At 41.4% G+C, this 26,723-nt stretch overlaps 24 protein-coding genes across 24 annotated transcripts; 13 read left to right on the top strand and 11 right to left on the bottom strand.

The window, feature by feature from the left end:
* Window positions 1-251: 251 nt before the first annotated feature.
* Window positions 252-902, top strand: EHEL_031490 (uncharacterized protein; the record flags this gene model as incomplete). Its single annotated transcript, XM_003886976.1, has 1 exon — window positions 252-902. The coding sequence occupies one exon, from the start codon at window positions 252-254 to the stop codon at window positions 900-902; it is 651 nt and encodes a 216-aa protein (XP_003887025.1).
* Window positions 903-1,023: 121 nt separating this feature from the next.
* Window positions 1,024-2,013, top strand: EHEL_031480 (uncharacterized protein; the record flags this gene model as incomplete). The annotated part of the gene is made up of 1 exon (XM_003886975.1): window positions 1,024-2,013. One exon carries the CDS (start codon window positions 1,024-1,026, stop codon window positions 2,011-2,013), a length of 990 nt encoding a protein of 329 aa, XP_003887024.1.
* A 7-nt stretch (window positions 2,014-2,020) lies between these two features.
* Window positions 2,021-2,296, bottom strand: EHEL_031475 (uncharacterized protein; the record flags this gene model as incomplete). Its single annotated transcript, XM_059743491.1, has 1 exon — window positions 2,021-2,296. The coding sequence occupies one exon, from the start codon at window positions 2,294-2,296 to the stop codon at window positions 2,021-2,023; it is 276 nt and encodes a 91-aa protein (XP_059599474.1).
* Window positions 2,297-2,594: 298 nt separating this feature from the next.
* Window positions 2,595-6,365, top strand: EHEL_031470 (Snf2-like DNA/RNA helicase; the record flags this gene model as incomplete). The annotated part of the gene is made up of 1 exon (XM_003886974.1): window positions 2,595-6,365. One exon carries the CDS (start codon window positions 2,595-2,597, stop codon window positions 6,363-6,365), a length of 3,771 nt encoding a protein of 1,256 aa, XP_003887023.1.
* Window positions 6,366-6,502: 137 nt separating this feature from the next.
* Window positions 6,503-7,612, top strand: EHEL_031460 (WD40 domain-containing protein; the record flags this gene model as incomplete). The annotated part of the gene is made up of 1 exon (XM_003886973.1): window positions 6,503-7,612. The coding sequence occupies one exon, from the start codon at window positions 6,503-6,505 to the stop codon at window positions 7,610-7,612; it is 1,110 nt and encodes a 369-aa protein (XP_003887022.1).
* Window positions 7,613-7,786: 174 nt separating this feature from the next.
* EHEL_031450 (CCAAT-binding factor subunit B) lies at window positions 7,787-8,152 on the top strand (the record flags this gene model as incomplete). The annotated part of the gene is made up of 1 exon (XM_003886972.1): window positions 7,787-8,152. The coding sequence occupies one exon, from the start codon at window positions 7,787-7,789 to the stop codon at window positions 8,150-8,152; it is 366 nt and encodes a 121-aa protein (XP_003887021.1).
* Window positions 8,153-8,262: 110 nt separating this feature from the next.
* EHEL_031440 (uncharacterized protein) lies at window positions 8,263-8,667 on the bottom strand (the record flags this gene model as incomplete). The annotated part of the gene is made up of 1 exon (XM_003886971.1): window positions 8,263-8,667. One exon carries the CDS (start codon window positions 8,665-8,667, stop codon window positions 8,263-8,265), a length of 405 nt encoding a protein of 134 aa, XP_003887020.1.
* Window positions 8,668-8,850: 183 nt separating this feature from the next.
* On the top strand, window positions 8,851-9,201 carry EHEL_031430 (uncharacterized protein; the record flags this gene model as incomplete). Its single annotated transcript, XM_003886970.1, has 1 exon — window positions 8,851-9,201. One exon carries the CDS (start codon window positions 8,851-8,853, stop codon window positions 9,199-9,201), a length of 351 nt encoding a protein of 116 aa, XP_003887019.1.
* A 23-nt stretch (window positions 9,202-9,224) lies between these two features.
* On the bottom strand, window positions 9,225-9,827 carry EHEL_031420 (60S ribosomal protein L18; the record flags this gene model as incomplete). The annotated part of the gene is made up of 1 exon (XM_003886969.1): window positions 9,225-9,827. The coding sequence occupies one exon, from the start codon at window positions 9,825-9,827 to the stop codon at window positions 9,225-9,227; it is 603 nt and encodes a 200-aa protein (XP_003887018.1).
* A 76-nt stretch (window positions 9,828-9,903) lies between these two features.
* EHEL_031410 (uncharacterized protein) lies at window positions 9,904-10,224 on the bottom strand (the record flags this gene model as incomplete). Its single annotated transcript, XM_003886968.1, has 1 exon — window positions 9,904-10,224. The coding sequence occupies one exon, from the start codon at window positions 10,222-10,224 to the stop codon at window positions 9,904-9,906; it is 321 nt and encodes a 106-aa protein (XP_003887017.1).
* Window positions 10,225-10,278: 54 nt separating this feature from the next.
* EHEL_031400 (uncharacterized protein) lies at window positions 10,279-10,764 on the bottom strand (the record flags this gene model as incomplete). Its single annotated transcript, XM_003886967.1, has 1 exon — window positions 10,279-10,764. One exon carries the CDS (start codon window positions 10,762-10,764, stop codon window positions 10,279-10,281), a length of 486 nt encoding a protein of 161 aa, XP_003887016.1.
* Window positions 10,765-10,883: 119 nt separating this feature from the next.
* Window positions 10,884-11,318, bottom strand: EHEL_031390 (histone H3; the record flags this gene model as incomplete). Its single annotated transcript, XM_003886966.1, has 1 exon — window positions 10,884-11,318. One exon carries the CDS (start codon window positions 11,316-11,318, stop codon window positions 10,884-10,886), a length of 435 nt encoding a protein of 144 aa, XP_003887015.1.
* A 432-nt stretch (window positions 11,319-11,750) lies between these two features.
* On the top strand, window positions 11,751-12,659 carry EHEL_031380 (uncharacterized protein; the record flags this gene model as incomplete). Its single annotated transcript, XM_003886965.1, has 1 exon — window positions 11,751-12,659. One exon carries the CDS (start codon window positions 11,751-11,753, stop codon window positions 12,657-12,659), a length of 909 nt encoding a protein of 302 aa, XP_003887014.1.
* A 63-nt stretch (window positions 12,660-12,722) lies between these two features.
* On the top strand, window positions 12,723-14,117 carry EHEL_031370 (tRNA nucleotidyltransferase/poly(A) polymerase; the record flags this gene model as incomplete). Its single annotated transcript, XM_003886964.1, has 1 exon — window positions 12,723-14,117. The coding sequence occupies one exon, from the start codon at window positions 12,723-12,725 to the stop codon at window positions 14,115-14,117; it is 1,395 nt and encodes a 464-aa protein (XP_003887013.1).
* A 10-nt stretch (window positions 14,118-14,127) lies between these two features.
* On the bottom strand, window positions 14,128-14,736 carry EHEL_031360 (Rab GTPase; the record flags this gene model as incomplete). The annotated part of the gene is made up of 1 exon (XM_003886963.1): window positions 14,128-14,736. The coding sequence occupies one exon, from the start codon at window positions 14,734-14,736 to the stop codon at window positions 14,128-14,130; it is 609 nt and encodes a 202-aa protein (XP_003887012.1).
* A 126-nt stretch (window positions 14,737-14,862) lies between these two features.
* On the top strand, window positions 14,863-16,572 carry EHEL_031350 (uncharacterized protein; the record flags this gene model as incomplete). The annotated part of the gene is made up of 1 exon (XM_003886962.1): window positions 14,863-16,572. The coding sequence occupies one exon, from the start codon at window positions 14,863-14,865 to the stop codon at window positions 16,570-16,572; it is 1,710 nt and encodes a 569-aa protein (XP_003887011.1).
* A 234-nt stretch (window positions 16,573-16,806) lies between these two features.
* Window positions 16,807-18,843, top strand: EHEL_031340 (Cdc48-like ATPase; the record flags this gene model as incomplete). Its single annotated transcript, XM_003886961.1, has 1 exon — window positions 16,807-18,843. One exon carries the CDS (start codon window positions 16,807-16,809, stop codon window positions 18,841-18,843), a length of 2,037 nt encoding a protein of 678 aa, XP_003887010.1.
* A 66-nt stretch (window positions 18,844-18,909) lies between these two features.
* EHEL_031330 (uncharacterized protein) lies at window positions 18,910-20,421 on the top strand (the record flags this gene model as incomplete). The annotated part of the gene is made up of 1 exon (XM_003886960.1): window positions 18,910-20,421. The coding sequence occupies one exon, from the start codon at window positions 18,910-18,912 to the stop codon at window positions 20,419-20,421; it is 1,512 nt and encodes a 503-aa protein (XP_003887009.1).
* A 208-nt stretch (window positions 20,422-20,629) lies between these two features.
* EHEL_031320 (homeobox domain-containing protein) lies at window positions 20,630-20,929 on the bottom strand (the record flags this gene model as incomplete). Its single annotated transcript, XM_003886959.1, has 1 exon — window positions 20,630-20,929. The coding sequence occupies one exon, from the start codon at window positions 20,927-20,929 to the stop codon at window positions 20,630-20,632; it is 300 nt and encodes a 99-aa protein (XP_003887008.1).
* Window positions 20,930-21,322: 393 nt separating this feature from the next.
* On the bottom strand, window positions 21,323-22,123 carry EHEL_031310 (putative sugar kinase; the record flags this gene model as incomplete). Its single annotated transcript, XM_003886958.1, has 1 exon — window positions 21,323-22,123. One exon carries the CDS (start codon window positions 22,121-22,123, stop codon window positions 21,323-21,325), a length of 801 nt encoding a protein of 266 aa, XP_003887007.1.
* A 110-nt stretch (window positions 22,124-22,233) lies between these two features.
* EHEL_031300 (PelA-like RNA-binding protein) lies at window positions 22,234-23,277 on the top strand (the record flags this gene model as incomplete). The annotated part of the gene is made up of 1 exon (XM_003886957.1): window positions 22,234-23,277. One exon carries the CDS (start codon window positions 22,234-22,236, stop codon window positions 23,275-23,277), a length of 1,044 nt encoding a protein of 347 aa, XP_003887006.1.
* An 85-nt stretch (window positions 23,278-23,362) lies between these two features.
* Window positions 23,363-24,610, top strand: EHEL_031290 (histone deacetylase; the record flags this gene model as incomplete). The annotated part of the gene is made up of 1 exon (XM_003886956.1): window positions 23,363-24,610. One exon carries the CDS (start codon window positions 23,363-23,365, stop codon window positions 24,608-24,610), a length of 1,248 nt encoding a protein of 415 aa, XP_003887005.1.
* Window positions 24,611-24,647: 37 nt separating this feature from the next.
* Window positions 24,648-25,556, bottom strand: EHEL_031280 (Myg1-like protein; the record flags this gene model as incomplete). Its single annotated transcript, XM_003886955.1, has 1 exon — window positions 24,648-25,556. One exon carries the CDS (start codon window positions 25,554-25,556, stop codon window positions 24,648-24,650), a length of 909 nt encoding a protein of 302 aa, XP_003887004.1.
* An 85-nt stretch (window positions 25,557-25,641) lies between these two features.
* EHEL_031270 (N-myristoyl transferase) lies at window positions 25,642-26,709 on the bottom strand (the record flags this gene model as incomplete). The annotated part of the gene is made up of 1 exon (XM_003886954.1): window positions 25,642-26,709. One exon carries the CDS (start codon window positions 26,707-26,709, stop codon window positions 25,642-25,644), a length of 1,068 nt encoding a protein of 355 aa, XP_003887003.1.
* Window positions 26,710-26,723: the final 14 nt, after the last annotated feature.

The following is a 26,723-nucleotide window of genomic DNA, read 5'->3' as shown; positions in this document are numbered from 1 at the left end:
GACAGGTCTTCAGCCATATTATTTGGGGTTATTAATGCCGGCATTTCATACAGCTGCAATATCGCTACTTCCGATTCCAAATAGATGCTTACCCAGAATCCGCGGATACTTGGATCACAAGGCTCATTCTGGGGACCTGAATTTGCTAACGAAAGTCAAATTAAACAATTAAATTTGCCATGATAATTAAAATTAAAATACATCCAGTATGTGATAGCTTATATGGAATAAATATGGAAGGTTCAATTATTATGGAAGATAGAGAGGAAGGCATCGATTACGAATACGAGCAAATTCAAAGCACCTATATGGGGCATTCCAAGGGGTCTATGTACAGTAGGTTTGTACCAAACATACATCCATATTACTTCTTCAGGCCCGATTTTTTGGAAGACACAATTCAAATCCACCGGGAAAAACATGGACATTTTGGAGAGCAAGGGAACCAGTTTTATCAGCAAATAGGGCCTCATGAGCACTTTCCTTTTCAGGTTGATCAAGAAAGAATAAAGAATATCTGGAAAAAAGAAAGAAATCGTATTGCTGCCAAAAGATGTAGAGAAAAAAGAATAGCGCATCTCAGAGAGCTTGAAAGAAGAGAACATGCAATGGTTTGCGAGATATCCGAGCTAAAGGAGGCGATATGTGATTATGACAATGTTCTGGAAATCTTCCTTCGGTACATCCAAGGATACTTGAGTATGGATGCAGAGAAGCACGAAGGCTTTGTCTTTCTATTCGACCGTCTCTGCAACCTCAAAAAGACTGATGCCCCAAGGCCTACTTATTTCCGCGATATCAGCCATTTGATATCCAAGAAATTGAATGTAACAAATGAGAAGATCGATAAGATAACAGAGGCATTACGTGGGTGGCTTAATAAGCTTTTCGAAAAAGATTGAAGACCTGCATTACCACGAGCCCTACGGACTAAAGAAGTATAGCAGGCCCGTGCCCTTTATTTCCCATTATAGCTGAGCGATTAAATTGTATGACTAAACCAACTTATTTGTTGAGCCCTGGATGATAAAAGAAGAAAATGGTGAAAACACAAGCCATGGCATTGAGGAGAAGAAAGAGGAGGTCCTTAAGCAAAGCAAAGAAGTCAGGAGCGATGCAGATTCCTTTTTTGAAGATACTGATGTTGCAAGCTATAGGCTGTACAAGGGAGACGGAGGACACAGGACTGTGAGGCAGGTGATAATAATAGAGAAGCAGCCCACTCTCGGGGATGTTCTACAAAGGATAGCAGTTATATCTGTGTATGCACTCATTATCCAGACCTTCTTTACTGCATGGAAGAAAATAAACAAGAAAACACATGATGTTTGCGTTTTCTTGATACTTCTGCTATTCCCCCCGGGATTCTTTCTATTCATGCAGTCATACTTCCTTCCTTTCTGCTGGCTGCTGTTTTCAGGCTTTATGCTTTTTAATACACTTAAGGTCATGAAAGGGCCTCTTGGAAAGAACGTGATGAGAGACATTTACGGGGTGTTCAGGTCGTTGTTCATCATCTCAAACCTGGGGACTCTCCTGGGGCAGTCCCTCACTTTTGTTTTTTTCTATCTGAAGCCCGAATACCTGGGATACACTCTTTCTATCTTATTATTCTTCCTGTACTTCGGGCTTTTGAGTAGAGAGGTAATCTTTTTCCTAAGTGAGACCATGGCTGTTTCAACAGGATTTTATAGCAAGGAAGGGGTCCCTGGCAAGGGAAACAACAATTCCCTTTGCATGATATGCACAAAGTTATTTGACGGGAGCGAGAAGATACATACCCTGGTATGCGCGCATTCCTTCCATGAGGATTGCATAAAGGGGTGGTGCTTACTCGGCAAAAAACCTTTCTGCCCATATTGTAAAAAGAAGATTGAGAGTGCCTCCTTACCTCCTGAGCTATGGCACAAGGCCGAGGTATGGTTTTACCCGCTGATCAATACACTAAGAAGCTTTATTGTCCTGACACTAGTTCTGACAGGAATAATCCTATATAAGATAAGATATCAATAACATTGTTTTATTCTTTATTGTCAAACCATCCCTTCACCTTTATCTTGTTATCCTCAACAACCATGTTTGCATCTTTCAGCTTTCTTTCTCCGTAGGTTTGCGAAAAAGATATGGATCGCGACCTGTATTCCCTTCTATTTTCATCTTCGTGTTTTTCCTCATCCTCATAAACAATGGAATAGCCATTATCTAGCCTTCTGAATTGAATCTTATCCTTGTCCATATCATTCCATAATGGATACTCGATGTCAAAGTCATGCTTCGTAATCTTCTTTTCAGCCATTTTTTAGTAAAGGAAATCCATTTGTTTTATACTTTGGAATTACCAGTTATTTCCTGTTCAGATGGAAATGCTCCAATTGAATTTGAGTCTGCCCCTCTTCCCCGAAGGTACGCTGTTAATATCTCATTGGGTACATCCATTGGGTTCACAAACTGCAAAGGGTGTCTCTGGAGAAGCCCAAAATTACGCGATTGTCGTTTTACTAAGACATGAATGAACAACATTTAAGATATGAAATTATCAGTTTATCCTGCGATGCGAAATATAAATACAAAGCATTTCATTAACCCCAGGAAGCATGAATAGATTGGAAAAGTTCTTCACAACACTGAACACTGCTCAGTCGAAGGTTTTGAAGGGATACACGACCAACGAGCTAGTTTCTCAAATAAAAGAATATGTTGATTTCACACCCTATATTCTTAAGCAAACGTATAAGCTTCTGTGTGGGCAAGCAAATGAGGACAGGAAAAATGGAGCACAAATTCTTAAGTCTTTGATGTTCCAATTTAAGCTTGTGACAGACTTTAAGGTTGAGTATAAGAAGGGCAGCAACATATATCTGGGTTCGACAGGAGAGCAGTTCAATGCCCAGGCACCGTCTGTGCAGGAGCAGAAGAAAATAGTTAAAAAGATAGCAAAGCTGCAGCATGTGGAGACTAACTTTCTGAGTGACATTGATTTTAAGGCAGGTAGTGGAGAAACAATCAAGAGGCACAAGGTTGAGGAAAGACCCATCGAGAACATATTTGACTTCTTTGAGCAAATAACTGACAACCTGCTGAGCTATGAATGGCACAAGAGGCACGGTGCATTCCTTGCATTTGCGGCAATGTTTTCTGAAATAGACAGCGGAGGAGATATTCAGATAAAGATTGATTCCAAGCTCTTTTCAAAGATATACGAGATTCTTGTAACAGATAAGTTTAATGACTTTGTTGATGATAGGACAGTAGCACCGGTGAGAGACGCAGCGGCATATCTTTTGTCATGTATATATCCTCTAATAGGACCCAATGACATTATCGAACAATTGTTTGGATTTCTAGACAGTGATGATTGGCAGATACAATTTTCTGGACTGATAGCTCTTGGGTATCTGAAGGAATTTGTTGAAGATAGGGATGGGCTTTGCAAAAAGCTCATATCTCTTTTGGGCAGTCCGGACGAAGATATAAAGCTCCTCAGCGCAGAGCTTCTCTGCCATTTTCCAATAACCGATGGGCTTGAAATAGTTCTCGACAAGTGTTGGAAAAACATTGAGTCTGAGGAGGTTATTTCTGTTTCGAAAACATCTAATCTTTCTCTATTGACTAAGATATACAAGGAAAACCCGGATCTTTCTATTCCCCCCGAAAGGCTGAAAGACATATTCCCCTGTTTTACATCGCCTGTGCCTGAAGTTAGGACTAGTATACTGAACATGGTGGAGAATCTTTCTGAGGATTCAATTGATTTCCTTGTTGCAGAAGTTATTCTGATAGAAGAAAAGGACGAGATCAGAGAAATGGCCATTAAGCTTCTCAAAAAGCGGCCGGACCTTCCTAAGAATTTGATTATCCATTTCATGAATGTCATTGGAGGAAGCCTTTACGAACCATATAGAGAAGATGATTTTGTTTCTTATGAGGACTTATACTTCACGAAGAGTGGGATAAACGTGATAGGAAAGGATGAAATCCTGAAAAACAGATGCCTTTTGTTTGAGTGTATTATGAAGAGCAAATTCCCTGATTTGCAAGCGGGGAATGAAACTATGATAAGCAAGACTTTTCTTTCCCTATATAGACATGCCCAGGCCCTATGCAAGGACATAGCTAGTTCTTCCGAAAGTATAGGAGAACTAGAGCATTATCTTGACGAATGCAAGGATCTTAGGATGGTACCCTTGAAAGAGTTTAAGAAAAAGCTCGGCATGCCCGGAATCCACTCTATCCATCCGATGGTCGATCCCCTATACGTGGACTACATCAGAATGATATCGTCAATGAGATTTCCAATTCTTGACAAAGCAACATCTCTCTTTGAGGTGGAGACGTGTAAGCAGTTTCTGGTTTTATTCTCGAAAATGATAGTGGAGCACTACGATGCTGGAAGGATTTCGATAGAAGATTTCCTCCCAGTTGCATATGAGGGGATGGCCTCGGGAAAGGAAGGGTTTCTCTCGTTCTTTGAGGTGTTTGGCTGCAGGCTCCTTGCAAATCCTTTCTTCTGTAAGGTTAGCAAGCTGGAGAACAGGCTTGACTTCTTCTCAAAAACGATTCAAATATACACGAAGGGACCAGAAATCCAAAGCATAGGATTTATATTTGATGATGCGCTCCGGGAGAGAAACGTCACAGTAATTACTGGGTTTATGAAGTGCTTGGACTTCAACGAAAAGTTTGTAAGGAAAGCATTGGATGATCTGGATGTTGAGCTTCTTGACTCTGTTCTGATGAGTGGGGACCATTCTTTCAATCCCTTGTTTGTCAAGCCTCTCCTTAAAAACATATCAAGCAATGTAGACCGTAGCCTATCTTCCAGGCTATTCTCGAAGATCATTCCCACCCTTGGGTTTAGGACGAACACGAGAATATCAAAAGATCTTCTTGAGATGATTGAGGAAGAAAAGAAGTCCCTTGAGTCACTGCTCGACTCGAAGAAAATTCCTGAGTACCATATAAAATGCCCTACTCAAGTCAAGCTTAGGGACTATCAGATGGAGGGAGTAAAATGGTTGAACTTCCTTCACTCATTCAACCTTAATGGAATTCTTGCAGACGATATGGGCTTGGGTAAAACTCTACAGGTTCTAACATTCCTCTGTTCAGAAATCTATAAGACAAACAAGAAGGTCTTAGTAATCTGTCCCTCAAGCCTTACTGGGCATTGGAAGGCTGAAGTGAAGAAATTCTTCCCATTTATAACCGCGGAGATCTACAAGAGAGAAGGTAAAAGCAAAGGCGATCTTCTGATATCCTCTTACGAGACGTTCAGAAATGACTACCTCAATTTTATCGAGAAGGACTGGTTCTATGTTGTAGTTGATGAAGGCCATGTTCTCAGAAACAAGCAAACGATCTTGTACTCAAGAATGAACATGATAAAGTGCCCCCGAAAGATAGTCTTAACGGGAACCCCCGTGCACAACAGTGTGGAGGACCTTGTTTCTCTGTTTAACTTCCTGATGCCCAACTATATTGGTTCTGAGAAGGAATATGGGTCGTTAAATGTAAAGATGTCAGACATAGAAATAGAAAAAACACAGGAAAAGCTCAACCTTCTCCACAGGAAGGTTCTTCCATTTGTTCTCCGCAGGCTAAAAATAGATGTGCTGAAGGATCTTCCTCCAAAGATTATTCGTGACATTACTGTTGAACTCGGGCCTGTACAGGAGAAGCTATACCGTGAGATTGATGAAAAAGGAGGAAAAGAGGGAGCTGGGGATATCGACCTAGAATACGGCAAGGTGGACCAGAAGAACATGGGGTTCAAAAGAACCAAGGATCTTTTCCTTGCAGTCTCCCACATAGGCCACTTCAAGAGTTCTAGTGAAGTTTCCTGCAAGGTCAAGGCTCTTGAAGACATAATTTCCCTATGTGGAGGAGAGGATTTGAGAAGCAAAATACTAATTTTCTTCCAGTTCAAGTCAAGCATAGACCTTGTTATAAAGGACATAATGGAGAAGTATAAGTTTAAGTACTCAAGGCTGGATGGATCTGTGCCCAGCTCGGCCAGGGCTAAGATTGCTGAGGAATTCAACACTGGTACAACACAGATACTGTTCCTTACTACACAGGTCGGTGGACTAGGCCTCAATCTCACTGGGGCAGACACTGTTGTAATGTACGAGCATGACTGGAATCCTTTCAATGACTTGCAAGCAATGGACAGAGCACATAGAATAGGACAAAAAAGAACCGTAAATGTCTTTAGACTCATAGCGAAGAACACTTTGGAAGAAAAAGTCATGAATCTTCAATCGTTCAAGATGTTCGTTGCAAACAGCCTTGTTTCTCAGCAAAATGCAGATATAGAAACGATGGATACCAAGGACTTACTGGAGAGATTCCAAGTTCCCGGGTAGACAACACACGGCTTCCGTGTTTGCAACTGCAGGATTTGATAAATTATCTTCTTTCATTATACTAAACCATCTTGATTTCTATTTGATCAAACAATACAGCAAAAATAATGAGAGCAGGTCTTCATAAACAAACATAGATGGATAGGTTCCTAATAAACAAAAAGGAAGTGATGCCCAGATATGCGCCAAGAGGGGCATATGCCCTTGGAATCAAGGAGGTAATGCATGAAGCAGGGTCCTGCTATCCTCTAGACGAAAGTCCGTATTTAAGCACGATTGAAGGTCAAAGCCTCGGGCCAAAAATAATCATCCAGCCGTATAGACAGCTGAAGATTAAGTCCCTTCCCGACGACTTCTACAGCAGCCTGATCGATTGGTCCGGGGAAAATGTATTCTTCACTGCCGACGGCTGCCTGTTTGTACACAATTTCTTTTCCTCAAAGACATTACAAGTCTGTGATCTCAACAGCCTCGGAATAACATCTGTAAAATGTAATCCGACAACCAGTACCGTTGCCCTTGGGACGTCTGCAGGCGCCATGCTGAGCATCGACATAGGTTCTCTGAAGATGACAAGATACTCATTTCATAGATCAAGAATAGGTGTAATTGAGTCTGAAAACACAAATATCATAACTGGAAGCAGGGACAGGAAAATAAAGATAACAGATCTGCGCTCTGAAAAAGCAGTGGCAACCATTTTGCATCACAGGCAGGAGGTATGCGGCCTAAGCATAAGCAAGGATCTTAGGTTCTTGGCGTCCGGCGGAAATGACAATAGACTTTATATTTATGACTATAGGAATTTAGCACATCCTCTTAAACAGTGTTCTAGCCATAAGGCTGCTGTAAAGGCAATAAGCTGGTCTCCTCTTTCTCCAAACCTGCTAGTATCTGGAGGAGGAACTGCCGACAAAACGATCAAGTTATGGGACATAAGCTTGATAAACTCAAGCAGATCAAGCCCGTGCCTGATAAGATCTGTAGATTATGGCTCTCAAATATGTAATCTAAAGTGGCTGAAATCCAACAAAATTCTTAGCACGCATGGATACTCAAAGGATGACATTAGGCTGTCACAGATGTCTTCCTTTAAGGTAGAAAGATACTTTCTTGGCCATAAGAACAGGGTGATCCATTTTTCCTGCTCAGATGACGAGAGGTACTTCGTTTCTGGATCCTCTGATTCTAATATAAACTTCTGGGAATTGGATGGAGAGAAGGATGATGAAATAAAGATTAGATAGACTGTGTTTTATTGTGTATGCTTGGCGCCAGGTTCTCTAGATGTGCACGGCTGTCAAGGAATTTTATATGCCAGCCTTTTTCTTTGTAAACTTGATGCCAATTGGTAAGGAAAAATAAACAGCATGAAACAAGTTAGGAAGGAAATCTACAAAAGCTTTAATAAACCGGTTTCGATGCAGCACAGAGACATGATGGAACAAGGTGCTAGTGCTAGGTATGGTGACATCGAGTTTGACGAAGGAGATCTGAGTGACGTTAGATATCCCGACAAGGCTAGCTATGGTGCTTATGACTATTCATTTCCATTTAATGATCAAGCCTTCCAGCCTCTTTATGTCAATGCCAAACAACTTAATTGGATAAAGAAAAGAAAGGCAAGGCGAGACATGCTGGACACTCTCATGGTAACAAACAAGAGAAATTACCTTCATGAAAGCCGGCACAAGCATGCCATGAAGAGGCTGAGGGCCCCCTCGGGGCGGTTCCTAACCAAAGAAGAAACAGAGGAGTTAAATAGAAAAGGTGGAAGCACCAATTGAAGTTTAGATACATTTATATTAAAAGAAATGAAAGCGTTTACATGTACTTTTCATTTTCTAGGTAGATCCAAGAATTGCACGAAGTAAGAATATTCTCAAATTTCGTTTATTCAGTTATTCGAAGATGATGTTGGAAGCCTTACATAAGATCCGCTCTCGTGGCATTTTCTTGTTTGATACCCTATGAAGAATATTAGGACTGCCATTGCACTATAGAAGAAAAACTTGCAAAGAATGCTTGTAGACAGAATGCTTGAAAGGCTGTTCTTTATGCCCTCCTTCTTCCCCTCTGATGAACTCCCTCGTTCTCCTCCTTCTGTAGATGTCTCTGTTTCAAGCCTGGATGGCCTTGAAAATAGAATGGGATCGGTGGATGTCTTGTAAGGTCCTACCTGTGAAAACGGAAATGAGTCTAGGCGATATGGTGACAGTGTTCTAGTGGTAATTATGAATGCATGCCTTGGAGGCGGCATGTAATATGCGCCAACACCCATTAGTATTGAGAGAATAAGCATGGTATAGCTATTTCCATGTGCTTTTAAAAGGGTTTTAAAACAGTGTTTCATCTGAAAGTCGCGGATTGGACATTTGCAAAACACTTAATACAACTTGTTTCGGAAGTCCTTCGTACATTTCTCCTGCTTGCTTAATTTGGTGGTTTTTTCCCGGCTGTTATCTAGCAAATTCAATATCCCTTGATGTCCATTTTTAGTTTACTGGGACTTAGAAAGGGGGCTACAGAAGAGGAGGTCAGAACAAGATACTTAAGAAAGCTAATCAAAATACATCCGGATAGAAATAAAGGCAATAGTGCTGAATACACAAAACTGAGAGATGAATATGAAAAATATATAAGGGGAGAATCGTTTGAGGGCGACCCATATCTTGTCTGCAATAGAGCAAAAGCCGAGTCCGTCATTTGTAGGTGTGGAGGGAAATACAAAATACATCAAGAGATTGATGGCAGAGTAGAGTGTGAGTTCTGTTCATGCTTCATAGAGATAGAAGAGCTCCTAGGATTGACAGATGCAACCCGCAAAGCTCACTAATGAGGAGATATAAAAGTAAAAACTTAGGCCGTTTTATTCAGTGCTTGCTTTTTTAGATGCTGGGTCTTTCTTCCCTTCATCATGATACGCTTCTCACGATTGTGGCACTTCTGGTTTGCTCTTGGATAAGTAGTCGATCCCTTTTCTCCAGGAGCAGGTCCCCAGAACTTAGCAGACCTTCTGGCAAATTTGTCAGTGGATATCAACTTTATGTCATCCATGTTTGGACAGAGCTCAAATAGCTGATCAAGGGTTGCAATGAACCCCCCATACCTCTCGATCTTCTCTTTTACCCCCTTGGACCATTGAAGAGCAACAACCTTAATGGCAGGAATCTCCATGATTCTGTCATCGTCAAGAACCTTTGCAACAACCACAGCAACCTTCCCTTGAGACCCTTCAAGCTCACTGACAATCTTAGATATCTTCACAGGCTGCCTATCAGACTTCGACATCTTTAATCTCTTAGCAATCTTCTTGATTGCAAGCACAGAGGTGTTGTTGGCCACCTTCGTGTAGAAGTCAGAGAGAGCACGAAGGTAGATGTTTTTAGACCTGGGCTCCTTTCTTCTTGCAACAGCGGATGGAGGAAGCTTTACACGCTTCATAGTCGATGTAATGGGCATTACTTTATGGGGTAAAAATTTTGTTCCAACATATCTTATTCAAATTAAGGATAGTAAAGGGCATCACTGTACTTTCTTACAGTTTAATTTTCTTGTTCTTTCTCGTGATGACTCCGTCAAGAGGCCCATGGCCATTTCTCCCAGGAAACCCCAGCCCCTTCCTCACCAGCTCCAGCCCCTTTTCGAATGCAGATCCAGAGTTTGCAGGTACCCAGTAAAACACCGGATCCTTAATAATTTTGTTACAAGTATACACACCGAGATCCGAGTCCAACCTCTTCTTGATGCAGGATATCCCTCTTATGGTAGCCTCATTTCCGTCCAGATTTACATGTTCTACCTCCACCTTGGAGACTTCTGGAGCAAAAAAAGGAAGAATATGGCACTGATTTTTCATTATTTTCCTTGGACCAGGGAAACACAAAAATCTATTTGAGGTGTTTCTATAGCTTTATTTGCAGTCGTAAAGCCTGGCATTCACTACGTAATCTATATAATCTTCAAAGGAAAACACATACTTCATAAAATCCGGCTTCCTTATTTCTACTGGCTCCTTAAACTCGACAACGTATGTTTCTTCAGATTTCTCGCTCCTCAAGTAGCATCTGATGGGTGATCCGAAGAATTTCTCGACTGTGTCTATACAAATATCTCCGTCACAAACAGCATAGAGACAATGGGAGGATTTGGAGGGAACGATGGATAGGCAGGCCTCCTCCTCTAGTGTAAGCTCAATGAAGCTGACCTCTAAACACCCAATTAACTTCTCTTTGTTAAGTCTTTGTGCCATCATAATCTCATGCAACGTACTATAAAAGTACAGTTGAATACCTGAAGAGCATTCTATTGACTTGTATATACGGCTTGTAAATGTGAATATCCTACGAAGATCATGCTTACTGACCATCTTGTCCATTCCACCAATCCTTACGTACATGGAGAGAACCAGGAGCTATAAGGGTGGAAATAATAAATTAAACTAGCAATCAGTGATATAAACATAAAGAGCCACCTGGAAAGTAATCCGAGAAGAACCTGGCAACTAAAGTGAAGATTTTAATCACTGATGGATTTGACGTGTCTTCTCCTGAGCTTCAGAACAAGGTTTATGTCCTTTGGAAATACAGTGACTCTCTTTGCGTGGCATGCACAAAGCATGGCATCTTCAAACAGACCAACAAGATAAACCTCCAGGGCCTCTTGAATTGAAGCGAGAGCTGGGCCTTGGAACCTTATGTCCGTAGCATTACTACATTCCTTGACGACTGAACGGCAAGCCCTTTGGAACGGGAGCCTTCGAATAAGAAAGTCTGTGCTCTTCTGGTATCTTCTGATCTCTTTCAGAGCAACAGACCCGGGCCTGTACCTTGACTTCTTAGCCCCAGCACTTGAGGCTGGAGACACCGCCTTACGGGCAGACTTTGCAGATAGCTGCTTGCGCGGTGCCTTTCCTCCTGTTGTTTTCCTAGCAGATTGTTTTGTTCTAGCCATTTTGGGGTAAATTTTTGGGTCTTTTATAACCAAATCAGAGGGAGGTTTGTTGTTTCGAATTTGATTGATAAAATTGTGGTTAACAAATAATATGGTTAGATCCGCTCCAAAGGTATTTTCGAAGAAATGTAAGAAATTCATATTTCTATTTATTTTTAAATATACCCTTTTTTATCAGATTAATGCAAAATTGATTTAATTCACTTTTCTCAGAGACCTACAAAGATCTTTCCTCCTAGGTATATTGATGATATTACCTGAAAATCCTTCTGTACCTATATCCCGGGTGTTAGGTATATTGGGGTCCATTGCCCGCCATTCTTTATATGGAAGTCCAAACCATGAACATCCTGCAAGCATGCCCCTCCCAAGAGCTAAGCGAGAATCTCCTTTTATTCCATTATAAGCCCAAAATTCACCCCTTTGGTGAAAATGAAGAAAAAGCTCTGCCTCGGGGAAATTCTGTCTCTCATGGGTGCCCTTCAGCTATACTTAGTCTCCGATTACTTGGAGAGCCACTTCATGATGGTATTTTGTATAGAGAATCTTCTGTCAACTCTGGCCGTCCTGGCAGTGTCTGCTCCATTTGCAATCAAAAGTACTACTTTCAAGGAGATAGTTCAGACGCAGTCGGAATATCTTTCTTTCGGGCTGTTTGCATTCGGGGAATATTCCTCATGGTTTCGGGGTGCTGGGATGACGTCCATAAAGACAGCCATGGCCACGAGGGGCCTGTGCTATCCACTTTCCGTAGTGCTTATGTTTATGATTTCTCGAGTTGCCAAGGAAAATATGCTTAGAAACCTTGGGTTTATCCTGGTGATTTTAACGAATATGTATAAATCAGTCAAGTATAGCGATGAAGGGTTTTTCGATGTTTTGTTTGGAGTCATATACTTAGCGCTTTATGTAGTCTTCAGTGTTTCTTCCGACTTCATAACTGTCTGCATGACAAACCGGAATGGGCTGCCTAAGTTTCTTTTTGCAAGCTCGTTCTACATTTGGATATGTTCTTTCATTATACTAATCGATTCTGGAATAGGATACAATGACATCTATACATTCATAGAAAGCAACATTCATAAGTCTGTAGTTCTTGTGATCATCTCCTCACTGCTGAGGGCCTTAGGCGCATACTATATTCAGAGGTTTGGAATAGTTGCATACAGCACAACCAAGATATCAAATTACATCTATTTCATAATTCTGAGGAGTTTTATGGGCCTTGAGTGGGCCTGGAGATTTGAAGACACACTATTCCACCTGTCCACTTACTTTCTAATTCTCTTTTTCATCAACTCAGACGAATTCCACGAAAGAAGTCTGGAATTTGGTATGTAATGTCAATGATTTCCATTTCCCAAGGACTTGATGCAGATTTAAGGTGTTTTGTTTAGGTCCCCAATGGATAATCAGATAAATTGCACAGAGGCCGAGGAAGACATTTTCGATCTAATAATAAGGCATGCTAGGGGATTTCGAAACGTGATCCCGAGAGTTGCGGGAGGCTGGGTTAGAGACAAGATAATGGGAAACCCTAGCTTCGATATGGATATAGCACTGGAGAATATAAGTGGATACAAATTTGCAGCAGGATTAGCGAAATCAACAAGAGGACAGAAGCTCACTGAGGTCCATGTAATAAAAGACAACCCAGAGAAGTCCAAGCATCTTGAAACTGCAGTTGTAAGGATAAATGGGTTCTGTGTCGACTTTGTTAATTTAAGAAGCGAAACATACTCTGAAACAAGGATTCCTAACATAAATCCGGGGACGCCCCAAGAGGATGCCTTTCGCCGAGACCTAACCATCAACTCACTATTCTACAACTTGTTTACCAGGGAGATCGAAGACTATACGGGAAGAGGTGTTGACGACATAAAAAGAAAGATATTGGCAACGCCTCTTGACCCAAGAACAACTCTCCTTGATGATCCTCTAAGGCTCGTGAGAATTTTCAGGTTTCACTCAAAGTTTGGATTCAAGATCGACGAAAAAATTGATGAGGCCTTACTGGATGAGAGGATTAAGCCTGCATTAGAAAAGAAAGTCTCAAATGAAAGGATCCACATAGAGATATTTAAGATCCTCCACTATCCAAGAGGCCAATATGGGCTCCTGGAAATAATTAGAAGGGGATATGTGGGTCCTATATTTAAGCCGCCTGCTGAAAAGACAACTTCCTATGAAAAAGGAGCGGTGTTCTGCGAGATTGTAGAAAAGATTACTAACCTATGGGGAAGGCCATATAGAAGAGAGGTCCTAAACCTCTACACTGTGCTGTGTTTTTTTATAGGGCTAACAGTTCCGAACAAAAAGGGTGCCGCTTTCTCAAACACTTACACCATGAAAACCTCGCTTCCATCTTCCAAAAAATTCGTTAAGATGATAGATAAGATAGAGGAGAGCCTTGTGTTCCTATCCAAATACGACATGAAAAGGCTAGGGACCGAAGATTTTATACGAATGGTGAGGTTTATGGGAGAGACGTGGTACGAGTCACTGGTAATATATTCTGCAGCTGAATACATGGAAGGAAGGCAGGAGAGATATGAGGACGGGCTGAGAGCTATATATGGAATCATACAGGAAGATATGGGGGAGTGCCATCTCTCCAGGCCCATAGTGGACACGTGCAGCCTAGCCCAAACCTTAGAAATATCGAAGGTGGATATAAGATTTTACATCGAGGAAAGCATTGTGTACCAGCTTCTTAGCGGGACAGAAAACCCAGAGGAAATCATTAGCCATCTAAGAACCATAAAAGCTGTAAGAGAAACACACCAAAAAAAGCTTTAATCATTTAAATTCACATGCAACAGGATTTTCTAGAAGAATCCCCAATATTAAGCTTAAAGGATTCTTTTCCACTGCCAAAGCCTATTTTCTTATGTTTGTCAATAAGCCTTCTGGTTAGATACTCGAAGCTATCATTGACGCAGATATTGTCCTTTGCGCTAGTCATATAAAACGATGATTTCTCAATACCATTTTCATTCAGGAACTTTTCCACCTCCTCCTCAGTGACCACAATTTTTTCCTTGTCATCAACTTTGTTTCCCAAAATGATCATCTCAACATTCTCGTTTGTATTCTTTCTTACCTCGCCCAGCCAGTCTCCAAGATTGTCAAACGACTCCTTGCTTCCCATGTCAAACACTATAATAATTCCATGAGCTCCCCTATAGTAATTGGATATAATTGCTCTGAATCTCTCCTGTCCTGCAGTGTCCCATATTTGAAGCTTTACCTTTTCCCCTTCAGCCTCTAAGGACTTTATTTTGAAATCCACGCCTATCGTGCTTGACTGTGTAAAACTATATGTCTCGTCCGTGTACCTTTTCATCAGGCAAGTTTTCCCGACACCGCTGTTTCCAATCAAGATTATCTTGAACAGATATTTGCACTCGGAGTCCATGCCCCCCTTGTTTTCCTTTCTTTTATCTTAAAAATTGCGAAAACTAAGCTAGGACATGAGACGGCTGGAGCTCATGAAACAGGTGCTTCAGGGGAACGATAAAACAAAAGTCTTTTGACAGAAGGAATGTTTTTGGCGTCCAAACTTCGGCTGCTTATTCTTGGAGAGCCCTTGCTGAGACCATCCCAACTGTCGCCATTTCGACTGTTCGTTCAGGAAACCAGAACAAACCTAAAGTTTGACATATATCTCTTTCTTCTATTGCTGGTGGCATGCTTCGGGATTCTCTTAATGTTTTTCAGGAGTCCAAGAGACAGAAGTAATGGCCTCTTATACATCGTTGGGTTTCTCCTTATATTCTGCTCGTACAATCTCCAGAAGGTTATTGAGGCCAATAGAACGCTCAATAAGTTGGTGGTCCAGCCCAATGCCTCAAAGAACACACAGTCTTGGACTTCGTGGATAAATCCATGGAAGGCAAGATTCATGGATTCTTTTGGGATCAGCCACAAGTCTTATCTCCTTTCCAATACAAACTTTTCAGGTATTGAGGGGAAAAACGGAACTGTAGCCCATTTGTCTTCGTACAAAATATTTTCGGGGGAAGAAAGAGGAGGAGGATCCACAAGGGCAAATCCTAGCACTAAAGGCCAGAGCTTTGAAGAAAGAAACTCTCCTGTAGCAACAAAAAATGAGGCACAGGACACACGTATGGAAGAAAGTACACTTGAAGATGGGAGCTATGAGGTGTCTGATCCCTCCAATGGCACTCCTGAAGAGCATTACTTGTTCAAGGATTCCAAGCTTCCAACAATCAGTAGAAGAGTCGATAATGCAGGGAAAAAAGAAGCACTTCTTGAAAACCTTATGAAGATATTTCAATTCAAGACGGGGACGGACGAAAACCTTGAGAAACATCTTCTGAATCTCAGGAGCATTGAAGCACAGGTCAACAGGATTCTGGAAGAGTTTTTCAAGATATTCAAGGCATTCATGAAAGAAGCAGAAAAGATTGAGAGCGAGATGGTCGAATTCAATGCATCCACAAGATATTTAAACATATCTGCAAACGAGCTGAAGGCGGAAATCAAGAAGTGCTTTTTTGATCTTCCAAAGTTTAGGGCTAACCGCGATGTCCCAAACTATCTTTCAACACTAGCCAGAAACTACCAAGACGGCGAAGACATTGAGAGTGGAGACATGCGCCCCATAATTAGATATGAAAACTTCATGATGTTCCTCCTTGTAGTTGAGATGATACTTTCTCTGCTTCTATTTCTTGCTGCACTGGCAAAGCTAGAGACGGTCACCTATATCTTAAAACCCGTTGTATCTGTAGGGCTTATTGTGGTAACCTTGCTAAGCGTTATATTCATTCTCAATGGTCAGATGCTTGATAGAACCTGCAAATCTGGTGCCATCAAAGGATGCAGCTTCACACCAACACTTACGGATGGGGTAAAAAGGCTCGAGGTTGTGTCCAAGGCTGACAATCTCGAAGGCCAACTTGACCTTATTATAAAGGAAAGCGAGCGCATTGCAGAAGTTTTGAGATTGTATGTAAAGTCCATGATCGACACAAAGGTCAGCGCAAAGATATCTGTATTCTCGAACCTATTCAACAAGATACTATTTGTGTACGATGACTTTGAGCACCTAACGAAGAGAAAGGTCGACAAAAGCACTTTCTATAGCTATATAAAGATGATGAGCAGGCTTCTGGAAAATATTGGAAGTCTTCTGGAGTTTTCTGAAAGAAAAGACATGGTAGATATCTATGTTCAGCGAAAAGGCCTTTTTGTTCTGGCTGAATGCCGAAAAGAGGTCTGTGGTTGAGTCGATACGGAAGATCACAGAAGCTGGCCCAGCTGATCGATCTGGAATGCCGCCGAAATGGTGTTCGAATGCGTTGGAGAGCGTATGCAACGCGAGGAACGAGGTCGACACTCTGTTCCTGCTAACTCTGCTTGGAGGCCCAGCCTTTTTGGCCTTTCTTTATCTGTAAGGTCTGGGCAAACAAATGTATCCAGGCTATAGATTTTGTAAACAGAGAAAGATAAACCCTATTGTATGAAGTACGTGGTAGGTAGCATCAAGATTGAACAGGTAGAAAAGGGAAAAATAAACAAGATATACATACCAAGGACTTCTGGGCTGGATCCCTCGGAGTTTGTGCTCGTGGATGGAAAGTATGCTTTCAAATTTGAGTTTACAAACGAACGCAATGCTCAGCTGAGTAAGATTCAGAGAGAGTTTCTGAATAAAAGTGTTGGTAAGGATGAAATAAGTGTTATGCATTTGAATGTCGTTGAATGTGACCCGATCTCTTTGCTCAAGCTTGACATGGAGATTATCAATCTGGAGAAGGTTGATTTTGATGCAAAGGAGCTTGTTGAGCAATTCAAGAATATCTATGTGTCTTTTCCATTCAACATCGACCAAAAGTTCTACTTATATGTTGGGGACCTGGGCTTTAAGGTGGTTGTTAGAGAGATGTTTACCGCCTTGGATAGGAGGTACGGGATTCTTTTGAGGAACACGGAGGTCTTCATCAACTCTGTCTCCGAAAGGCTGACTTTGTCCAACAATGCCAGAGAGAACATGCTGCTGGATCCGAACTTCAACTTTGAGTCTCTTGGAATTGGAGGATTGAAGCAAGAGTTTGGAAAGATGTTCAGAAGAGCATTTGTGCAGAGGGCATTTGACTCTGATGTGATCAGGAAGTTTGGGATACCTCATGTAAAGGGAATAATTCTTTATGGGCCGCCTGGAACAGGAAAGACACTTATAGCAAGGAAGCTTGGGTCTCTTCTCAATGCCAGGCCCCCTAAGATAGTGAATGGGCCTGAGATTCTTAACAAGTATGTTGGACAAAGCGAAGAGAACATCAGGAACTTGTTCAAGGATGCAGAGGAGGAGTGGAAAGTAAAGAAAGAGGACAGTAATCTTCACATTATAATATTTGACGAGATTGATGCTATATGCAGAAGAAGAGGAAATAGCACTGGGACAGGTGTTGGAGACCAAGTAGTGAACCAGCTTCTTAGCAAGATGGACGGGGTAGAGTCGATAGAGAATATCCTGGTGATTGGGATGACCAACAGATTAGACTTGATAGATGAGGCTCTACTTAGGCCTGGAAGATTTGAAATCCATTTAGAAATTTCTCTTCCTGACGAGGAATCCAGGATTGAGATATTTAGGATACATACTAAAACGATGGAGAGTCATGACTATCTGGACAAGAATGTTGATCTGAAAAAAGTGGCCAAATTGTCTAAGAACTATACTGGGGCCGAGATAACAGCAGTTGTCAAAAGCGCTGTATCTTTTGCACTGGAAAGAAAAGTTCATGGGGAAAGGGTTGATGGAGAAAAGATGAATGTTGTTGGAGACAAGAATATTAAGGTCTATATGAATGACTTCATCCAGGCTCTAGATGAGGTTAAACCTTCTTTCGGGATAAACGAGTCGGATTTCTGTAGGTTTGAAAAGACCTTCTATGAGACGCCTATATTCACCCAAGGAATTGAGCACGGTAAGAGCCTTCTCAAGAAGCTGAGAAAAACAAATCTTTACAACACATCCTCTCTACTTTTCTATGGAAGTCCTGGAGTTGGTAAAACAACATTGGCTGTGAAAGCTGCAAGGTCTTCAATGTTTCCATTCATAAAGATTATCTCTCCAAGAGACATTATAGGGCTCAGTGAATATGAGAAGGTGAATTACATCAAAGGGAAATTTATGGATGCATACAAGTCTGAGGAGTCTATAATAATACTAGACGACATTGAAGGCCTTATTGACTTTGTGAACATAGGGCCCAGATTTAGTAACGCTGTACTGCAGGCATTGAAGATATTTATCAAGGAGGAGGGCAGAAAAAAGATGTTTGTGTTTGGAACAACCAGCTCTGTTGAAGTTGTGAGAGAGTGCGGTATCTACGAATGCTTCCAGTCTGCGTATGAGGTGGAAAAGATCGGATTTCCCGACTACGAGATTCTGTGTAAGCAAAACTCCAGCTTCTCGGAGATACAGTACGAGGAGCCCATGCCCATTAAGCAGCTTCTTTCGCTTCTGGACGAGCCTGACATTTCCCCTCAGTAAAGCCTTGTTAAACTGCCAATTGAATTTTTGATTCTTCTATCTATTTTGAATAACCTTCATCCCTGGATGGAGGACTTGAAAGCTTTTGTTAAGCTGAATGTGTGCACCTCCTGCTGCTTCGAGGAGAAGGATTCCGAACATGCGGGGGCATTCAAGAGCGGGATTGTGTCATTAGATCTTTTGCTGGCAATAACGCCTGAGAACGAAGAAGAGGAAAGCCGTCTGAGATATGTAACGAACTTGTGCCTCATGCACCCTAAGCCGTTTCCAATTTCAAATAAACTAAGCGGGCTAGAAAAGGCATGCATGAGACTGTCTTTTGGGGAATATGAGGGGATTGATCTCTCTATGTATGATTTCAAGCACGAGTTAGTTGGAAGTGTTCCGACGAATTCTGGGATCTATGAGAATGCCATATTAATTGTAAGATGCAGCGGGACAAAAAATGGAAAGGAACATGTTTACACCACCGAAAGATACGAGTTTGGAAATGAGATTGTCCAAAGCCTAACTGTTGAAGAACAGTCCATACTTCTAGTTGAAATGATAAAGATCTTCAATACTGAGATATGCCAAGATCTCAGAAAGCTGAAGGTCCAGGCGTACATAGACAGGATATTGTTTCCTAGAAACGAGAAGAGCGAAATAGTGGGAAGAACAGCAAGATACTATCTTATGGCATTGAACCTAGAGCCCTGCGAGCTGGAATCTTACTATGGAGAGATAGCAGATCTCACGTTTGAACATCCCTTTGTGTTCCGCAATGAATGGGAAAAGCTACTAGGGGATGCCTATTACAGCCATTCTGCCTATTCAAAGGCCTTAGAATACTTTGAAAAGTACAAGTGCAATGCCAAGATAATTAACTGTCTAGTGAAGCTCAATAGAAACGATGAGGCGGTGGAAAGAGCACTTGAAGAAATAGAGAGCATAGGAAGGCCTAAGTGTCTCCAATCGAAAATAAGGCTCTGCAATATGAACATAGTTGTTGGGACCATAACCGGAAAAGAAATGTATTTTGACGCTGCTCTTGATGCATATTACTCATATGAACCATTGAAGGCTAAGGGGATCTACTTCCTTAAGGCTGGAAATGCCGGGAAAGCAATAGCCTCATTTGAGGAGGCACTCCGTATGGTCCCGAGGAATACAGAGATACAGTTTTTGTATGCATCTGCTCTTACGTCTGCAGAGAGGTTTTCTGAGGCAGCGGCTGTCTATGAAAGGCTAGTTGCGGACGACCAGAAAAACACAGTATTCCTAAGAAACTTAGCTATGTGTAGAATACAGCTTGAGGACATCAAAAACGGGCTTGCTAGCCTCAAGAAGGCATCGATGTATGACCAGAATGTGATGCATGCCTATTTCCTAATGTCAATTAAATACAATCTTCCTAAGGAGATAAGGTACTCCTTGGAGAGGGTAGACTTCTTCGAGGACCTTGAGGATGCGGTGATGTACCTTGTCGGAAACAAGGTCCTGTCTAAAGATGAGGTGAAGTCTGCTTTAAAAAGGAACAACAGGATTACAAGTATGGCAGAGTCACTGATAGAAAAAATAGATTCTTCCCAAAGCTAATAGATCGTCCAAAGCCTTCCCGCTTCTAGGTTTGACTTCAGTGTAAATTTAGGTTGAGGAAACCTGGCAATTACCAGTATTTAGGTAAAGTACCTTCTAATTATAAAATTATTCGACTTTATTATTTTGGGAAGAAAATCTTTAAAAAACAAATAAACCAAAATTTATCGAAGTGCATTTTCCATTGAAATATAATCTATTGCATAGGTTATCTTCGAATGTAGAGATCGTTCGATGTTGGGTGAACCTTAGAAATATAGCTTTCAAGAACATTTGTGTTTGTATTAAGACCATTCAGACACGGTGACACTTTACAATCGCCTCTTTCTCTAGCTCTCCTGTTTTGAAACCAATTTCGAATCTTACTCTCGGATATTAGTGATTGGCATGCAATTTGAGCTCTCTCCTGAGGATTCGGATTCGGATTCATTTCAAAATAGGTGTTAAGCAGGTCCTTCTGCGCCTTTGACAATCTTGATTTTTTTATCAATCTGTGTTTTACTTGCATCTTCGAGTTGCTTGAATCTTCTTTTAACGTTTTATGTTGAATTAATGGCCTTTTCAATATATGTCAAACACTGTTGATATATTTAAAAAAGTAATGCTATATTAATGACCAGAATAAATAATGAGCACTATGGCTCTGAAATTAAGAAAAATTGTTGGGCTAATATATCACTCTTGCATAAATAGAAGGCACAAGCCCTCGGATCATTAGCCATAGAAAGTAAACTTTTGCGGGTGTTCCATATAAAGAAATTCAGATCTGTAAATATTTTCATGGTTCACAATTACAATATATTTTGATCACGTAATATCTAATCTAGTACTATTGTCAGGATAATGAGCAGCACTATGAAGCCATCACTTCCTGCAATGGTGCATTTAGAATACCAGATAATCACTCGAGTTCGTCTCGGAAGACCTCTTTCATCATTTCCAATATATCCCTGGTCACCAAGCTCTTCCAGTACCTTCTGTAAGCAAGGTTCCCTGCCTTTCTAACCATCATGCATCCGAGGACTATTGCCCCAATGACTTCGTCACCTATAACAGGAGACTCACATTTAGAGACCAGAGATGCTATGATGCCTGCCAAGATATCCCCTTGGCCCCCAATTCTTTTCGGACATCCTTCATTATCAACCCTTATTTCCCTGTCCCTCCATAGGACCACATCCTTCGAACCTTTTAGAACATAAAAGAAATTTTTTTCGAACTTATCGATGTACTTTTGTTCGTTAGCATTTGGCGTGATGATAATGGTCTTGAGACGTCCAATGCCCAACTTTTGAATCAATCTTATTCCATCCCCGTCTATAACTATTGGAATATCCCTTCTGTCTAAATACGACAATATCCTTGATATCTCTCTGCATGTTTCCTCCGAAGGCCTTCCGAGCCCGGGCCCGATGACACAGGCAGTGATCTTGTCCAGAAGCCATTCCTGGCACTCCACACCACAAACTATCGATTCAGGTAGCAGTGTTTTCAAGGGCGCAATAGCTTCTGGCTCGGAAAATATGTACACTAGCTCTGATCCAGAATAGAAAGCGGCCAGAGAGGCAAAGTAAGGCGCACCTGTGTAGTGTCTGCTCCCCCCTATTATAAGTATTGTTCCAGAGCTTCCCTTTTTGTCGCTAGTCGACGTACGAATCCTAGACTTTATGGAGGAAATTGCATCTGAAAGCACCCTGTTCATGTTTGGGAAATCGACAATCTAGTTATATATTCCTTGTAGCAGAATTCAAATAACAACAGCCTTGAAACAGGCTATATGTATTATCAGATCTGAAATAGGTGCCCCAAGCAATGAAGCTTGAAAAGAACAAAATAGATCAGAGATGTATTTCCGGAAGCTTGAGGATGACACCTGAGCACCAAGATGACATATACATACTCAGCTCTGTCATAGATGTAGGGGATATGGTAACGTCCGTCACAACCCGTAAGATTCAGATTGATGGGAAAACACAACACAGAATGACGCTTACATTGAAGATAAAAATAGAAAGTATAAACGTGGACCTTGAAAGCTCTACAATATACCTTAAAGGAAAAACTGTTCTAATTAACGAGCATGTCAAGCTTGGGTCATACCATACTATAGATGTAACTCTTGGGCAATCCTTTGAATTGGAGAAAGAAGAATGGCAGGAGATGTCTATAAGGCTACTTAAGGAAGCAGCCAAACCCCAGCCAGAGGTCATTTTCATAGTATTTTACGAAAAGGAGTGTGTCGTGTCTATGGTGACACGTAGCAAAGTCAGCATAATACTGAAGCAGGAAATGAAAAACAGGAAGTTTGGGAATGTTGTTAAAGCACTAGAGAAGTACATTGGGAAGGTCAGCCTATTTGTGATTGCAAGCATGTTTGAGGTAAGAAACGAGTTCTATAGGACTGTGATGGGATCCAAGGAGCTTAAAAAGGCATGCAATAGTTTCTGTGTAGTCAAGGTTCCACCTGAATGCAGAGGATGTTCGAATTCAAAGGTAATTAGCACGATACTTACGGATAAGGAGCTCTCCAAGGTTTTCCAGGGAGTTCAATACATTGACGATCTAAAGGAGATGGACGGCTTTCTTGTGAAGTTTGCAAAGGGATCTGATCTAATTTGTATTGGGATGGAGAGTATCAGAGAAGCAATGGATTATGGAGCCCTTGATAGGCTAATGATCACTGACGAGAGGATAAAACCTAACGATGTCGAGGAAAGAAAGGAGATGGAGGCGTTCTGCAAGGAGATTCAGGCGATGAATTGTAAGATATCTATTATTCCTGTTGCACATTTTTCTGGAGAGAGGCTAAAGGAAATGGGAGGCATTTGTGGATTACTAAAGTTCAATTACAAATGAGTATGGCAGTCTGAAGTTTATGGTATTAAAGAGCTTTTAGAGATGCAGACAGCGATATTTGGACACCAAAATATTTTAACCCCGGATGAATAACAAGAGAGTAGTCTATTTCTATGACCCAGAAATTGGAACCTTCAGTTATGCAATGGGGCATCCCATGAAGCCGCTGAGGGTAAAGATGACCCATACTCTCTTAGTTGGATATGAGCTTTACAAGTACATGGATGTGCTCAGGCCATTTCAGGCATCATATGAGAATCTAACAAACTTCCACTCGGTAGACTATATAAACTTTTTGTCCAGTGTTTCTAGCGAGAACATGGAGGAGATGATTAAAGATCTCCACAAGTTCAACATTAGAGATGATTGCCCTGTGTTTCCAGGGCTTTATGACTACTGCAGGCTCACCAGTGGAGGAAGCATTTATGCGGCCCAAAAGATCAACTCTGGAAAATATGATGTTGCAATTAACTGGGCAGGAGGGCTACACCATGCCAAAAGAAGCGAAGCCTCTGGGTTTTGCTATGTGAACGACATAGTCTTGGGAATCCTTGAGCTCCTGAAGTACAACAAAAGAGTTCTGTACATAGATATAGACGTCCATCACGGAGACGGTGTTGAAGAGGCATTCTATACCACCGACAGAGTGATGACGGTCTCCTTCCATAAGTATGGAGATTACTTTCCTGGGACGGGAATGGTCACTGATATTGGACTTGCAAAGGGAAAGGGATACTCGGTCAATGTTCCACTGAAAGACGGGATTGACGACGAGAGCTATTTCAGTATATTCAAGCCTGTCGTTAGCAGGGTCATAGAGGTGTATAGGCCTGATGCGATTGTACTACAGTCAGGAGCCGATTCTCTTTCGGGAGATAAGCTAGGATGCTTTAATTTATCTCACCTAGGCCATTCTAGGTGCATTAAATTTGTACAGAGCTTCAACATTCCTCTTATCCTTCTTGGAGGGGGAGGATACACCATCGGAAACGTTTCAAAGGCATGGGCATATGGAACAAGCGTTGTTCTGGATGTTGACATTCCTAGGGAGATTCCTTACAATGAGTACTTCGACTATTATGCACCAACGTACAAAATAGATGTTCCTACATCAAACATGGCAAACCAAAACACAAGAGAAAGCTTGGAAGACATTATAGCAAAGGTGCACGAGAATCTGAGAGAAGTTTCCCACGCTCCATCGGTGCAAATGTCAGCCATACCACCCTCCTTTATCAGTGATGAGAGCGATGATGAAGAAGTTTCGAAGAAAAGGGAAAGAGAGGATTCTGATGATTACAAAGCATTCTCTGCTTCAAGGGAAGAGCCGTAAGGAGTTCGTGTTGAATAAATTGTTGTTTTTATTAGAGTCAACCACTCCTATTGAAAAGAGATTCTTCACACATCTTCAGAGCATTTTCGAGCGTCTTATTAATCCCCAAAAATCCAGAAGAATGCACAAATATGCATCCTTCGATCCCAGATACCTTCACTAGCTCTTCATTCACAAGCCCTCTCCATTCTTCCTTAAGAGGGTTTTTTGTTTCAAATGATCCTTTGCATTTTGGAATGGCAATTATTCTATAAGCATTTCTATGAGGAAAGACCATGAACTTGAAATCCTTATCATTCCGGCTCTCAACTTCTAGCACCAAGTCTGTGCTATAATGCTTATCAAGCATGAGTATGGGCCCATTCGTCTCCCTTACTTTTCTTTCAACATACTCGTAATTATCAATCCACATTTTGGCTCTTTTCATATAATTATCCAGATCCATGCTTACAATTTCTAGTGCTTTACGGAATCCCTTGCTCTCTAACTCCTCGTCTGGAACATCTACATTAAATAGCCCAACCAAATCAGGGACAGTCCGAGGCCTTATTGATCCATGTATGTCCTGTCCGTTGTCTATAGCATCTGCATACAAAAAAAACTCCGAATATATCTTGTCTACCACTATACCGTATATTTCGCAGGAATCCTCTATTCCATACAGAGACAGGAATTTCTTGTGAAAATACTTAAAGATCAGCCCGCTGCTGCTGAGCTTGACGTCATACTTGGGTGAAAATGTCTCGGAAAATGTTCTTTGGTGATGGTCAAACCTTCCGATCTTTGGATCAAACACCTTCCCGACGTCATAGACTATGTCTCCTTGCTCAATCAGGGCATCGTCTCTTGTCCTCACAACCTCAGCGTCAGGATATATTCGAAGAAGTATACAGGTTGCAAGAATCTCATCATAGTGGAATCTTTCGCTATGCGTCACCAACTTCATCGAGCCTGGGGCACAGGATCTATCAAATATTAAAATCCTCAAAACACACTTTGCTGTTACATCTTTAATCACTTTTCAATCACACTCATGGAAGAATGAAAAACACTTTTTCCTTTGGCACTTCCCCACTGCTCCAGTTGTACAGATAATATCGAAGCTCGCCAGTACCTGGGTAGAACCCGAGATTTCTTAAGAACGACAAATTCCCCATCATATTAAGACAATTGAATACATCGCACCCCTCCCTCTGTGCAAAGTATATAAGGTCTTCAACCATCTGTGTGCTGTCCTTTCCTCCCTTGTAGTATAGATATCCGCCTTGAACTTTTCGATTACTTTTCTTTTCAATCGTATCAATTACAAAGAATGCTCCGAATCCATCGATGTGTCCATCGCTCTCGTGCACATACGTGTATAGAACATTCTTTACAGGCTTAAATGTAGATATTATGCCCGATAGCTCCATTTCTTCATAAAACATGTATTGCTTACTCTCCTCCAGATATAGCCTTTCTATATCCTTCATGTCCTTTTCCTCAGCAATTCTTGTTCCTTTTCTCACCCGCACTTCTCTAACCTCCATCATTCGATCACTAAACCCACTCATAAACATATTCTCTGCATTCAAAGGTCGGTGGTAATACCTACCGCGAGAAACATTGAAAAATAGCTCTGTTCCACTTGTGAAAACTCCCTTAAAAATACCATCCACATTCGCTCGCCTTGTAACCTCCTTTATAAGTACCGGTGCCAGTCTTTTTCCTCGCATATCACATGACACACACAGGAAGTTTACTCCAATTACTCTATTCTTCACTCCCCGGATCACAACATGGTGCTCCTTCCCAAATATAAATCCTACCATCCTTCCATAGAGTCGAAGAACAATGCAATACTTCTTCCTCTTGTCTTCAGAATCAACCACCCACCTTAGAAAATCTGAAGAATATTTAAGCTTATGCTTAGAACAAACATCCTCTACATAGTTCTTCTCAAGAAACTCGGCGACTTCTTCGACACACCGAAGATCTTCAAACCTGAATCCCTCAGGGAGCTTGGGTTGCTCTAGAGATCCAGAGGCTTTGCTTGATATAACACCCGTTCCATTTCTATCAATAGGTTGTGTGTTCCAAAATTGATGATCTTTCCCCATTTGTAGGGCCTCGC

This window comes from Encephalitozoon hellem, chromosome III (assembly GCF_000277815.2).
Source record: "Encephalitozoon hellem ATCC 50504 chromosome III, complete sequence".
Classification (NCBI taxonomy): domain Eukaryota; kingdom Fungi; phylum Microsporidia; family Unikaryonidae; genus Encephalitozoon; species Encephalitozoon hellem.
Note: the sequence above shows the minus strand (reverse complement) of the source record. Positions and strands in the feature narration are given on the sequence as shown.